The sequence below is a fragment of the Rattus rattus genome, chromosome 5 (assembly GCF_011064425.1).
Source record: "Rattus rattus isolate New Zealand chromosome 5, Rrattus_CSIRO_v1, whole genome shotgun sequence".
Lineage (NCBI taxonomy): Eukaryota > Metazoa > Chordata > Mammalia > Rodentia > Muridae > Rattus > Rattus rattus.
In genome coordinates this window covers 61,837,314-61,851,975 of record NC_046158.1, presented here as the reverse complement: position 1 = coordinate 61,851,975, position 14,662 = coordinate 61,837,314, and the positions used below count along the sequence as shown (strand labels likewise).

The 14,662-nt window shown below is 39.2% G+C and overlaps 1 protein-coding gene across 6 annotated transcripts in view; it reads left to right on the top strand.

Annotated features, from left to right (window-relative positions):
• Window positions 1–10,229, top strand: part of Tfpi (tissue factor pathway inhibitor) — a 49,684-nt gene extending 39,455 nt beyond the window's left edge. For 4 of the 6 annotated variants that reach the window (XM_032903578.1, XM_032903579.1, XM_032903577.1 and 1 more), the window contains exons 8-9: window positions 8,539–8,718; window positions 9,909–10,229. In XM_032903578.1, coding sequence (XP_032759469.1) covers window positions 8,539–8,718; window positions 9,909–9,994 — 266 coding nt within the window. In that variant the 3' untranslated portion in view covers window positions 9,995–10,229. Of the gene's footprint in view, window positions 1–421; window positions 3,056–8,538; window positions 8,719–9,908 lie in introns of those variants that run through there. The other 2 variants (XM_032903583.1, XM_032903581.1) reach the window with 2 other exon arrangements.
• The last annotated feature ends 4,433 nt before the right edge of the window (window positions 10,230–14,662 follow it).

The window sequence follows — 14,662 nt, the reverse complement described above, 5'->3', positions numbered from 1 at the left end:
ATTTCTTAGTTTGAATTTGTCAACCTTTTCAGTTAGCTTTTTCCTATCCCAGATTTTTAGAAAGTAGCTTTTAAATATTAGACTTTCTTACCATTGAAATTATTCATAATCATGTTAGCCATGTTCATTCCACAGAATATTCTATGTGTTTTCCCCCCCAAAACTGGTATTTACTGGCCCACTCACCATATCTATGGGTTCACTAGTGTATAGAGATCTCCTTCCTCTGCCTTTACTCTGGCTACCCAACCAGATTCCTTTAATATGGCTATCATTTGGTGTGTTTGCTTTGCTTAAGAGACTATGCTACAAGGTTTTGAGTATGACAGTTTATAGCCTGCCTGTGCTCCAGGATTTATCTCAATGTTAAACATATAGTAGATGACTTATATTTTTTATTTATTAATTTTGTGATCTGCAGTTACAAAAGAAGAAACAAATGGTGGTTGGAAGAATGCTGATTGTACTTACCAAGGCTCTCTGAGTTCCTTCTACATTCATGTTCTCACGTTTTTTGTCTTTAGGATTGGATAGCATTCTATGCATATTCTGTTATTTGTTGCCTTTGGTCTTATTTAATAATATTTAAATAGTACCTGATATCTTTATACTTACTATTGGTTAAGTTTTAATATTAACATTAATAGTTAACATAATCTTTTAATATGTCTAACTGGTACAACTAGGAAAGAAAGACCTATCATATTGGTTTAGGGTCTTTGCGGGTAGACCTACCTGATCATTCTTGGAAAGAAAGTTAATTATTTTCTAAAGTCTCATAGCCCACTTTGCTTCTATACATCATCTCTTAACAGCTGCCTTGGGATTATATCACCTTTATGATATTTTGAAAAAGCTCATCTTTGGTTAGACTTCCAAAGCCTACTGCTAACCCAGTCTTCAGCACTTGCTCTTTGAATGAGAAAAGAAGCACCTAATTACTGAGCCAGGGCCATATTGCTTCCTGCCGGCCTCCAGGTCCAGGGGAAATGACTAGATGTAATAAAGAAGACCCTGTGGCCACTTGAAACTCTTTCCTAACTCTATCCAACATATGACCTAGGGCCAAACTCCACATACATAGAAAATTGTGAGAAAGAAGTGAACACATGTAATTATATACACACATTGACCTTCTGGAAGAGGAGTGATGTTGGCAGAGGAACTACTCAATAATCAAATGTCATCGCCGATGTGTTCATGTTAGAGATCTGCAATAGAATGCTTTCACCTATACGTTCTCTGGGAAGATACTGATTACAGGCAGAGGAATTTCACAATCATTTAAGTTTTCTGGGAAGAAAATATTCCCCACCAACTAAGGAATTACCAACTTAGATGCATCCCCTGGAAAAGTCACGAGTGCTGTGGGCAGTGCTGTCAGCATCATTTCATCAGCAAGCACACAGGTTTGAAACAAGCATGGTGGCCTTCAAATGTATTCTAACTGAGAAGCATAGGATCTATCTCATAATCTACGTATCCCTGCCTAGTAAATCTGATAGCTTGTGCCGACATCCTGACAACTTGGCTTTCCGTAAATAGACAGCTTTAGCAGAGCTCATATCAGGCCTTCTACTTCCTGTCAAGAATACTGGCAAGAAACAAGAATGTGACACTTCCTCTGCCAAAATCACGGACAGCACCCTACCTACCTAGTAAAGCCCTTCTCAGACAATCTTGAGTCTAGTCAAAGATAATTGTTGTCCCAGACAGCAGAGCCCTCCAGAGAAATGCTCCTCAGACATGAACAGATCCTTTTACAAGAGATGAAATGGACAACTTCATTGTGTCAACCAATTATTGTAAACGACATTTGTATTGAATAAAATAATAGAAATTTAAGTTTGTGACAATTATAAAGCTACAGCAAAAACTCACTTGCATATTAGCACAGACCGAAGGACTAATTAATACTTTTAGTCTGTTTAAGATTTCTTTTTCTTAAGACATCAGGAAAATCCATATTGGAGTATGAATTTGGTATTGACAACAACAACAACAAAAGAGACAGACTAGGAGTAGGAATTAGTTTAGTAAAAATCTATGCTATGCTAAGTCATAAATCTCTGAGTGTCGCTTTTCTCTAAAGAGTTCAGAGGAGCTCTGCAGGAGTGAGGTGAGGACCACTCAATACGGAGCCCCCAACTCTAACTCTTAACAGCGCCACAGGGCTCTGTTCCGACTTCCCAGTTGTGTGGATGCCAGTTGTGTGCTCACTGGTGTGCATCTGATCCCAGAGACAAAGGCCTGGTCTGGGGCCTGTGATTTCTAGAAGGAGGCCGGGTTGACCGTCCGATCAAAGGACCCTTGCCTTCGGATGCTGGCGAGCTCTTTGGCTCACCTCTGTTGCCCCCGAGGCTGCTCCTTAGGCCTTCTGTTTCAGTGAGGTCTCTCCCTGTTCAGACCTGATGAGCACCAATCCTTGCGTGTGACAGAGCGTGAGGTACAGTCAGGTCCTTTTGATTGGAGAGTAAGGGAAGAAGGGCTTCGGAGAGGAGAAATAAGGAAACCTCCCAAACTTTATCTGACCAAATATTTGCCCAGTTAGTCTAGAAGGATTTCTTCCTTAGCTTTGGAGTGATGTCACATACTGAGCAAGAACATTGGCTTTATGAATGGAATTTGAGCTTAATTCCACTTCTTTAATTTCCCGACTTGTTTTGTACTCTTGGGGAAAAAAGCACGTGTTTTTCTCCCAGCTTCCAGTCCTTTCTTTGCTGCACGTAGAATCTAGTATGTCATAAAGTATTTAAAACACCACAACGGCACGTAATACTTCCTTCCGTGTGGCCATTAACAAGATTATCGATTTTAAGATTTTTTGTGGTGATGATGGTAATCCTGACTCACCTTAGGTTTGTAGGCATAAAAGAAGTGGCTCAAAGATATTGTAAATGCATATTTTATTATAGTCCTAATACAACTTTAAGGTTAATGTTGTAACCTTAGATTGAGGAATCTTAATTCATTATAGTTACCTGAATTAATGTGCAGTGCTTGCAAAATTCAAGCATAATTAACTAAATAAAACTTCGTCTTTTGTGTCTTTGGATTTTATTTATGATTATTGGAGGCATAAGTCACTTGTCTATCTGCCTTTAGGACCTGAGGCATAAATTTATGTTCTTTTTTTTTTTTTCCTTTTTTTTTTGGAGCTGGGGACCGAACCCAGGGCCTTGCGCTTGCTAGGCAAGCGCTCTACCACTGAGCTAAATCCCCAACCCCAATTTATGTACTTTTTAACTTAAGTGAGCTTTATCAAAAATCGATGATCTGGCTAATGGGAATTGTAATAGAACCTGGAAATGGAAGAATAAAAATAGGATCTTTTTTTTAGATGTGATTGCCAGATAGGAGAAGGATTCAGGTAAATACATGGCTTCAGTCATGAGACCTTACAGACGGTTTGACAGGACAGAGTCAGAGCAAACTAAGTTGAAATTTGAAATGTGAGTACCAGTGTCCCAGGTCGCAGGGTGAAGGTACTTGCTGCCAAGTTTTCCCTGGGGGCCGCTCTTCCTACTGCCAGCTTCCCTCTGTTGTCTGTCACTTTTTGTGTATATTCTAAATCTGTTTTCCCAGATTTGCAGTCCACATCCTCTTTGTTGTGTTCTGTTCTCTAGCTAGTCTAGATTTTCTAAAAAGCTCCCTCAGATAAACTGGAAACACTCTCTTTCCACAGCCTGCTGCTTCTCTGATTGTTAGAATCCTATTCTTTGATTAAAGCTGACCAACATATTAAATAAACATTGAATTTTCATCTTGCTTAAATCCAATATTTTAATTTCAATGCATAATGAGTTGCTTCAAATGTATTCAAACCCCAAACTATCTTGAAAAAAGTTACATCAGTAGTCTAAAAAGATCGATGATTGGTCTTGATGCAGAGGACAAGGTACACACGTCAGCAGTCACGAGCCATGCAGCCTTTCCTGAACAGCGTCTGTCTCAATCGGGTGTTTTTAGACCGATTTATTTTGTCGTATGTTGTATGGGAGTTTTGCATCACGCATGTCTGCGCATCTCTGCGTGCACTGCCTGAGGCGGCCGGCAGCCGTTCCTGGGAGTTCAGACGAATGGCCATGTGTGTCCCCTGCAAGAGCAGCAGGTCTCCTTAACTGCTGAGCCATCTCTCCAGACCCTGTCTGCACAATATTTTAAGATGAAAATGCTAGCACTCGAGTGGTGGTACTGACTGTAAGTATATTTCCCCCAAACATATATTTTCTAATAAGGCACTTAATTGAAAAAAAAAAAAAACTATGTTCAGGAAAACCTCATAGTTGCCGTTGTCTAAAGCCATTTTTGTTAAGAAAAATCCCTGAGTACAGCTGCCTTAGGGAGCTCTTGTTATGGATTGGTCAGCATCTAGACATACGCAAGCAAACAGCCACTTAGGTCCTCTCTCCCCATTAATCTGTGGGCTTTCCTGTCCAGGGAAGATTTCTTCAGTCTGTTCTATGACCTTGCAATCTCAGGTTCCCTGGCGGCACAGCCTCCACACTTCACCCTCTGCTAAGCAGCCCAGTACACACAGGGAAGGAAAATAATCCTCCAAGTACTGCCCGGCAGCCCTTGCCCCCTTCCAACGTCCAATGGAGTGTCGGTCCCTGCTGGTTCAGCGATCACTCTCCTTGGTTCACACGTTCACTGAGCCCATGTGTGTCCTCTGTAAAGCAGAGGGGACAGAGGCCTTACTGCCCATTACCAACCAGAGCAGGTTTCTGTCTGCTCCTGGCTTTTTTCTTTGATCACTTTAAGGAACTGGACTTATTAGTCATTAATAATCTAGCCAATTCTTTTTATTGTGTAACAAGCATTAGAGTTTAGGAACATTAAACATACAGAAAAAAGGGAACAGCAGAAAAAATTGACCATAATCCTGTCATACAGGAAAAAAAAAAACCCAGTGAGTTGTCAATGCATTTTACTTAAAATTATCATATAGCAAATGACTTAAAAGACTGTAAGTTTCTGCTGAAGGAGTCCAAAAGCATATGATATGCTCAACACAAACATACTCTGCAGAACTTTAGCCTAGCAAACTTCTCAGCTTACAACCCGATAGGACTATATTTACAGAGATCGTTTATAATGTAGTCTCTTAGTACTTTGTCCAATGAATAACAGGGCATTTTCGTTTTTATGTTTGTGGTTCCATACGTGTGCATGTACGGTGTCTTGACATGTAATACAGTGAAAATGTGCACAGGAAATATTGTGGGAATAAGGTATTGCAATAAAGCTTTAGACATTAAATATAAAGTTTACTATATGATTACAGAGTTAATCTACATAAAACATTTTACTTGAATGAACCCCAGGCCACCACCCTGTATTTTAGCAGTCACACTAGACAGTGATTTTTCTAGCAAAAAATATGGGAAAGGAGGTGGTTTGGTGTAAAACCTATCAAAAAGCCTTCTAGATGGAATCCACTCAACTTGGTTTTGATGGCGGGATCAAGATAGAATACATGTGGCTATTAAAGTCCCTTTGGAACATGAGCTGAAACCAGCCAGGTTAGTGTCTTTTTATTCTATCTTAAATTTCTGTCACTAATCATAATATAGGCCAGAAAATCACAGTATGCAACTGCTTCAAAACATATTTTCTTTTATTGTAGATATCAATATCTGGAATTTAAATAGGTGAGTGTCTACCTATGTCTAGAATAAATGTGTTAATTGAACACAGGCAAACTTATCTTTTCATGGGGCACAAAAATATTCCATTTTCTCACCTCTTGAAATTTAATTGGAGTCAAGGACTCCAAACATCCTGCAGAAACTGTCTGCTTCTTTTTTAACCTATGAATTATGATAAAGTAATTAAATGGTAGTCAGAGCTAAAATAATCTTAAAAACAATGAATTAGTTTCAATTTAATCTACAGTTTATGTTCTAGAAAAATACCTTATAGAATCCCAAATTGAAAATCATTTTGTATCTTTTAATACTTAACTTTGTATAGTACAAAATACTTCGTGATAAACTTCAAATTGCAGTCTACCCTGAAAATGGTATTCTTTCCAATGTTAGGAACATGATTGTTGGTGGGGTCAAAGGTATGTTGTATTGGATCTGTGTAGACAGGGGGTGGTATCAGGACTAACAGTGAGATAAGCAGACAGTGGTCATGGGTTGTTCTTGGGAAGATGCCTCCAAGTGGAGCCCGTGTGCGATAACAAGAGGCCTAGGGTGTGCATGAGCCCTCTGACCTCAGCTCCCAGAACTGTGCTCGACCCTTTATGCAGCGCTCATGGCGTAGAGCGGAAATGTGATGTCTTGGATGGTTAGGTTGGTAATGAAGCTTCTCCTGATGCACCTGTGCTCCCAAGTGCTTGCTTTCACACGACCCCTGACCTCCGCTGTCCTGCATTGCATTAAACCCATTTGCACTTATGTCATTGGCCATTTGTAAATATTTCTGGGTTACTAGGTGGTTAAAGAGAGAGAGAAGCAAGAGCCCGTGTGCCCATTATGCCTGTAGTATACCCTCCGAATTTGTATTCCCCTAGAAATGACTGTTGTGGTTCTAGTTTTTACCTGGGATGTAAGCTTTTAGTTTCTGGTAACATTCCGTCTTCTTACCTCCAGTGTAGGGACAATAGTCAAATGAGCTTTTTTCCCACTTTGAAAGATGCTTGATTTGGATTATGAAGCTAAACTTTCATCAGGTCACATGGTAAGTGCAGAAGGAGTCGTACTCGGGATGAAAATTTCTTTCTGTCCCGACATAAGGGATCTTAGCATGGGCATTGGTATCAAAACATCATGATTATAAGATAATAGATAAGTTATAATATGATATCGCCATATTAGCATACACCATCTGCGACTTACCATGGACTGACACAACTTGTATGGAAAACACTAAAGTCAAAGTAACGTATACATTACATGTTCTACATAGAATTTGTTATGAAAATATGTGATGTTTGCTGGGAAAAAAAAACCATAAAACAAGCAATAAATTCTTCCGTGTATCAGTTTTTTCACTTGCTTCTAGTCTGCCACGTTTGTCTCTGAACCTGGGTGGTGGCTTTGGAGGATCAGGATCAGAGGTGGCACAGGTGCTCACTGTTAACCCGGGGAGAGGTGAGCAAACACAGGGTGCCCCTGGAGCTATTCGGACAATAGAAGGACCCAACTGCGACATTTCTCTCCTACCTTTAGGACTACTTCCTAGGACTATTTGAGAAAGAAAATGCTGGCATGTGGTGGGAACTTTAGACCCTATTCCCATCACGCGCTTAACCTGGGTTTACAGTGGAGCTCGGTCATGTTCAAAGGTGCCCAGCAGAGAACATAGGACCAGTAGACTAGACACTCTGTGGACACTGCTTTAAAGATCTTAAGGTTCCTTCCAGAAGCGCTGTCTGTGTATTTAGCAAACGACCTAAATGAAGCTAAACATTCTCCATCTGACTATAACTCTTACATTTTGCACGCGCTACCTTTATACGCCCTTTCTCATGCGTTATTCCACCATCCCCAGTCCTCCCTAATCTTCCAGGTTTTTACTCAGAATGTCGGTTGCTGTAGCCAGACATTCTGGCTCCTACTTACCCATCTAGAAGGCAGGAGGTGATAAAAATGCGTTTGTCAGGCTAAGGCTTTTCTAACGTGCTGTTCCATTTTGCTGCTTTTCTTTTACAGTATTTTTCCATTTAGGGTTTATGCGCCAAAAGATTGCCGCTTGCTTTCTGCTCAGCCTGCTTGCCTTTGTTGGCCATTGGGTTCTTCAAAGTCACATTTCTTGCTCGTGAACATTTACCCTGCATGTGCTGTATGACATCACTCCATCTGCCGAGGCCACTAAAGTTTTCCTCCATAGTCCAACACCATCCAACACCTTATGCTCACCTTCCACTCTAGTCAAGCACAGCTGTGCGGCCGAGAAGTGCTGGCCTGTCCTTCCTGAGAGAAATCACTAAAGAAACCTAAAAAATGCTACTACGCTCCACCGATTTTCGCCTCAGACTCAGAATCACCGCTGTTATTGTCATTATTAACTACCCTCGTAGCATGGTCTTGGCGTTTGAGTGTTTGCTGGTCCCACTGACAGACCAAGCTATCTACTCCAAACCAGTGTCCTATTTACTATGGAAATATGAGACATTCATTCCATACGAACTCATGTACATGTACTTACAAATACAGAGTTGAAGTTTCAGAAGAGAAGTTGTTCAGTAGGACTTGTTTTAATTGTGTAACTAGTTTGATCACGTAAATACTAACCACAGGCTCTCCTTTTCTCTAAAGCGCTATGTTTTGTTCATTGGGGGAATATCATGGTATCATGGACATTTTAATTTGTTTAACCATATCCTGGAAGTTGAAACCCTCAGACTTTGCAGAGTTTTAATCTCCGTAGGATTCTGCTTTATTCAGAAGACATGCCATAAAGCTAATCTGCAAGGAATACATAATAAGAAGGCTCGTAACTACTAGGCATAGAACTCACCATGTTTTCTTGACTTTTACAGTGTGTTTATTTATTTACGTATCTTTTTATTTATTTATTTATTAGACTATGATGGCCCTTCATGGTGTCTTGAACCAGCAGACAGTGGATTATGTAAAGCCAGTGAGAAAAGATTCTACTACAATCCAGCCATTGGGAAATGCCGTCAATTTAACTACACTGGATGTGGGGGAAATAATAATAATTTTACTACCAAACAAGATTGTAATAGAGCATGTAAAAAAGGTATGAAAGGCCTGCTTCCTATTACATCACTGACATTTGGAATAACTGCTGAAATTATGAAATACTTTAACCTATGAAATAACAAATATTTCCTTACTTATAAGAAGTAATATAATGACTTTATGACTATTCTCCCACCAACTGAACTTAGATAATACTGGTAGGCATGCTAGCTATAATTGTTCTGCATGATTACAGAACAATTATTCATTTACGACAGATTCAAATTTTAATTTTTTAAAAATATTTTTATTTTATTTCTTATTTATGCGTACGTGTGTGCATCTGTATATGGGTGTCCTGTGTGTGCAGGTGTTTGCTGAGTCTAAGTAAGGCATCAGATACCCTGGAACTGGAGTTACAGGTGTCTGTGAGGTTGCTAAAGTGGATGCTGGGAACTGAAGTCAGTCCTCTGCCAGGGCAGTGCACACTCTTAAAAGCTGAGCCATCTCTCTGCCCCAAGCTTTCTTTCTTAAATGCTTAAGATCTCAGAATTTATTTTTAAGAAATGTAAAAAGATTCTTGTAATCCGTCCGTCTCTCATCTCTCTCTCTCTCTCTCTCTCTCTCTCTCTCTCTCTTCCTCTCTTTTCCTCCCCCCCCCCACCCCGCCACTCTGTTTTTTGAGACAGGGTTTCTCTCTGTAGCTCTGGCTGTCTTGGAACTCATTCTGAAGACCAGACTGGCCTCAAACTTAGAGATCTGCCTGTCTCTGCCTCTTGAGCGCTGGGATAAAAGCATGAGCCACCATGTCTGGTTGAAAGTTCTCTTTTAATACACAAAACCTTAACTTCTTGATTCTGTTTCCCCTGAATATGATAATATTATAGAATAAAAGGAACATAGAAATGAAATAAAATATTACTCAAATAACCACATATTTACTACATATCTATCCTTTTATGAAGATGATCATGTATTTTTACCTGAATTGTAGCATACTTACCCAGTTTTAGTGACTCTCACATATGCAAAATGACTTTCTTAGGGTGGGACTGGGAAGAAAGGAGGAAGGAGAGACTGTGGTTGAGATGTCAAGTGAATAAATTAAATAAATATATGTGTATATATACCTCAATAGATTATTTTACAAAATGTGGAGACAAATGAAAGGCTTTAGGGCATTTTAGGTATTAAACTCCATGTGTTTTCATCTTCCTATTATCTTACCATTTATTGTTCTTATTGCAGATTCCTCCAAAAAAAGCTCAAAAAGAGCAAAGACCCAAAGAAGAAGGAAGTCTTTCGTGAAAGTCATGTACGAAAACATTCACTAGTGCTAAGATATAAGCACATGACATTTTTACATTAGTTTCACTAAATATTCCTATAAGGTGTTTTCACTATGATTTCTACTCTTCTACAAACCAGTTTCTTGTTTCCATTGGTGACCATCTACTGGAAGATATATTTTCATCGGTTATGATCACAAACATTACATACCCTTGACAGTCTAAATCTTCTCTAATGATTTTATTTTTAACAATAAAATCTTGTATCCTGAGCAATAAACTTGACTGTTCTACTTATTGTCCCCTGCGTCACTCTGCGTTTGCTTCCTTATTTAGAACTTGTTGATAATCTCTTTCAGTTAGGAACGTGCAATCATACATTATGATTTTCTTATTTGTCAAAGAGAATAGAACACAATTCCTTAAGAAACCACGAAAAGGCAGAAGAGATGATTGGGTAGTTAAGAGTATGCGCTTCTTTTCCATAGGACATGAATTCATTGCCCAGCACTTATGCTGGGTAGGTAACAGCCATCTGTGATTCCAGTGCCAGTGCTCTGATGCCCTCTTCTGGGTTCCACAGGCACCTGCACCCACTTGGCGCGCGCGCGTGCGCGCGCACACACACACACACACACACACACACACACACACAGAGATACACATGTCCACATAAATTAAAACAATTTAAACTTTCTATATTTCCATCAGCAATTGCATCAGTTATATAAAAAACTAAACACATTAAATAAAAATTATGAAGCTATACATTGTATAAATTCTTCCAGCTCAAACTGTTCAGGTACTACTGGGTCCATCTCCATATCAGAAGAAAGAAGAAAATGTTGCAGAGTTAGACAGTTACTTCGAGGGTGTCGATTTTTATACCAGTGGTTTTTATTTTATCTTACCTTTATGAAGTTGTTGTTTATATTTATTTTCATGCTCTTTGGAGATCCGATTCTTTCTTAGGCTCCTTGATTTGAACACAGAGGCATACCTGTGTATCCTGCATTCTCTCTGCAGTATAAAATCCCTCTCTCTGCCCGATTCTCAGGTGCAGCCCTTGGATGATTCCAACCAGTTTCTTAGATGGCGTTACTCAGAGCACTGAAAAAGAAGGACTGGGATAGAGTGGTTCCTAATAGTTTATTTTATAAAAGAATACCAGGGCAGAGAGAAGAAATGGATAAAAAAGGTGAATGAGAAGTGTGTGTGTGTGTATGTGTGTGTATGTGTGTGTGTGTGTGTGTGTGTGTAGCAGATGTTCACCAAACAATAGTTCATATTTGATCATTACTTAATATAGTGAAAAAAAGTAAAGTTTAAGCATTAGTTTCAATAAATGAATAAATTTTGATGAAATTCAACATTTTCATGAGTAATCTCACAGCAAAATATAGATCAGCTAATCTGATATGTACCAAAATCCTGAGTTATATAAAGTTTAGTGATCACATTTTATAATCATTCTGTTAAAGTGAATAATAGGGACTAAACGGTCCCCATTGCTTCCTAACATACACTAACAGCCTTCGTTTTATAGTGAATCTAAAAAAGGCAAGATACTGAAATTAGTTCTGAATAGTATGCTGTGTCAAAATCCCTTTTATATGTTTATCATAAATAAAAAAATCCAAGAAAGTGCCATGGTCCCGGACGAATGTTTATTAAACCCGGGGGCTCTGACCTCCAGTGTGTGTGGGAAAGATGTTCCATTTTCCCACATTTTTGAGCCACTTTGATTCCCAGTCCAAGAGAAGCACTATAATGTTCTTTGGAAGATGATCAGCTATTGACCATGTGGGTGGGGGGAGACACCCCAGGAAGATGACGACTAGGCAGTGAAATAGTTTTTCAACATTCCCTCAGACTTTTCATTGACACTGACAATGACAGCACACCCACTAGGGGAAGCTGATCCCCTGGATGTGACCTGGGAAAGGCTTTGCCCTTCCCGGGGGTCTGAAGCATTGGGGTCTTAACCTGGTGGTCCATATCAACGATACAGGAATTCATCTCCACATATATATCAAACACGCCACCCCACTACTGGCCAAAGTTCAGGGAATGTCAAGGAAGAGGAGTGGAAGCATGGAATAAGTTAGAGGACTAGAGAAGCCTGAAGACATGCTGTCCTCATGATGTGGTTGTCACATGAGACCACAGCAACCGTGTTACAAGGCCTGCACCAGATCAAGCCAGTCAACATTCCAGCATGGTGGAAGAAAAAGACCCTAACACCCACCCCTGGTTGAGACACTGTCGACTGTAGATGCTTGTTAGGTGAGAGCGACTTTTCTTTAGGAGTGAGGATACTGAAGGATTCTCATGCCACAAAGATGTCCCTTATATAAATGTGCATATGAGCAGCATTAATTAGACTCAGTGAGTTATTAAAAGAAAGGGGGAGGGGAGACATGAAGTGAGAGGAGTGTAGTGGGGTGGATATGATCAGTTTACGTTGGATATATGTATAAACATTTCAAAGATTCCAAAGAATAACAATGTTTTAGGCAAAATCTTAAGAGGAGAGAATGTCTCAATTGGCTAATTTTGCATTCTAGTTGCTGTCTGAATGTTTAACCTGGTCTATGATCAATTGGTTTCTGCTCAGTAGATGACTATTTAGAAACTTCTTTCTGGCGATTAAACTTTTGAAGAGCTGGATCTCCGAGATATAGAATATGCACGAAATACAGCCTTTGTGAAAGGTCAGGTACGTTTTAAGTGGTAGCAATATTATCAGCGATTATCGCAAATTTGGACAGATTATTTTCAATGAATACTTTGCATACTTAAAAGAAAGCTTGCTTGTCAGAAGGCAAGAGACACTTACCATTGTGTTGGGAGTTGTTGAAAATCTGATTTTTATCCCTAATCAGCTGTTTAGAGGTCCTTCTACATTGAGCATTGGTGTGTATGTGTGTGTACATGTGCACATGTGTATGTATGCATGTACACACATGTGTGGACATACACATGCACAGAGACAGAGACACAGAGAGATATCGAGAGAGCAAAAGGGTTGTTGAAAGTGTAAAGGGAGTAGGACTTTTACTCAACAAGTCACATTTATAATTTGAGAACACTTGACACTAGGTGGCAGGAGAAGACTGCAGATCTGAGGCCTCAACTGCGTTCCAAAAAACTCCATACCTTCCCACAGGTCTTCAGAGTCTTATTCAAAAGTGCACCATGTTACTTTTTAATTAATGCATTATATGTATTACAAATCATTTTATAGTTATAAATACTTATATTCTAGAGAACAGGGTGGTGGTAAATAAAACAAATGAAAATGTGAAGAAAATAGAATAAATTATAAATTTCTAAAAACAATTTCCCAAGTTACACTAATTACAGCAGGTGAATAATACTGTCTTCTAGCATTGGAAAACATTAAAACTATCTGCCATCTTTGGCTTTAGTGATTACTTTGTTTCCAAATATAATGTAGTCATTTACAAAGTGATCTATGGGTCAAGATGTCAAATGTAAATTTAAATACAACTTTCATTTTCACAATCAAGATTAGTATTCAAAAATGCCGAGCACCTCCACAGCACGCCCAGTATAAATTGCTATCATGAGAGGAGAAAACATCATCTTCAATGTGATCTAACTCTGTTCCAGAAATAGAATTATTTTAAAATCTTTCTGGGAAAGGCAATTTCTGTGTCTCCAGTGAACCGGTTGCACAATAATTCTTGCTCTTTATCTACTACTGGACCACATATAATTTTTCACCCAAACAGGAACACTCCTGAGCATGGAAGGAGAACTCCCTTAGAACTGAGAGATAAGACCCCCACCCCCACCCCAAGCCCACACCAGCCTGCTCACAGCCAGAGCTCACCCCACCTTCCTTAAACCAGACATTTCTAAGTTTGTTGGTTCTAAGCCCACCTCCCTGTTCTAGCACAGGCCCTGTTTACCAACAGTCTCTCTTCAGATTCTCAGGAACACACTAGTCAGACAAGTTCCCACAGGAGTTCAAATCCACCAAGACGCAGCAAGAGTCAGACTTTTTGAATAGATGAATATTTGGCTGATTCTGCTGTAATTTGACACTCTTGGGGAAACATTATGAAACACTGTAAGAACTACTACAGGCTACTGAAAGCACTTTATTGTTGTGTGGATGACGGGCCTGGAGTGCTCACCTCAAATTCCCATTTTTCACTTGTAAGAACTGTATGCACAGCAAAACTTACTAAGACATTATTATTTACCTTTGATACATAATTTATGTAAATGTCGTGAAATTGCTCCTTTAACTTTAGTAATGGCATTTTCGCTTTCAGTAGGTATTGGGCAGAAACCGTTTTATCAAATGCAATTAATTATCCTTTGCTTGGGAAAAATTCCTAACCACAGTTACTAGGTAAAACAGTACAATGTGAAGTCAACTTATTTCCTCAATAGATTTTCTTTTTGATATAAGTGTATAAGAATTTAATGTGCTTCTCAGAGAGTAAATTCTTATAAGGGATGGAGTACATTAGTTTTTTTTTTTAAATTACATCAGTTTCTTAAGAATAAATAATGAAAATTTCATAATTAAAAACAGAATAATGTAACTGAATACACGAAATAACTTTAAAAATACTTTCTTTGAGGACTGCGGCACATTTACTGGGGACGGACTGTCTCTAACCTGTTCCACGTGGTGGTGTTGACTGTTTTTAAAGATCCATGCTTCTAGGCAGT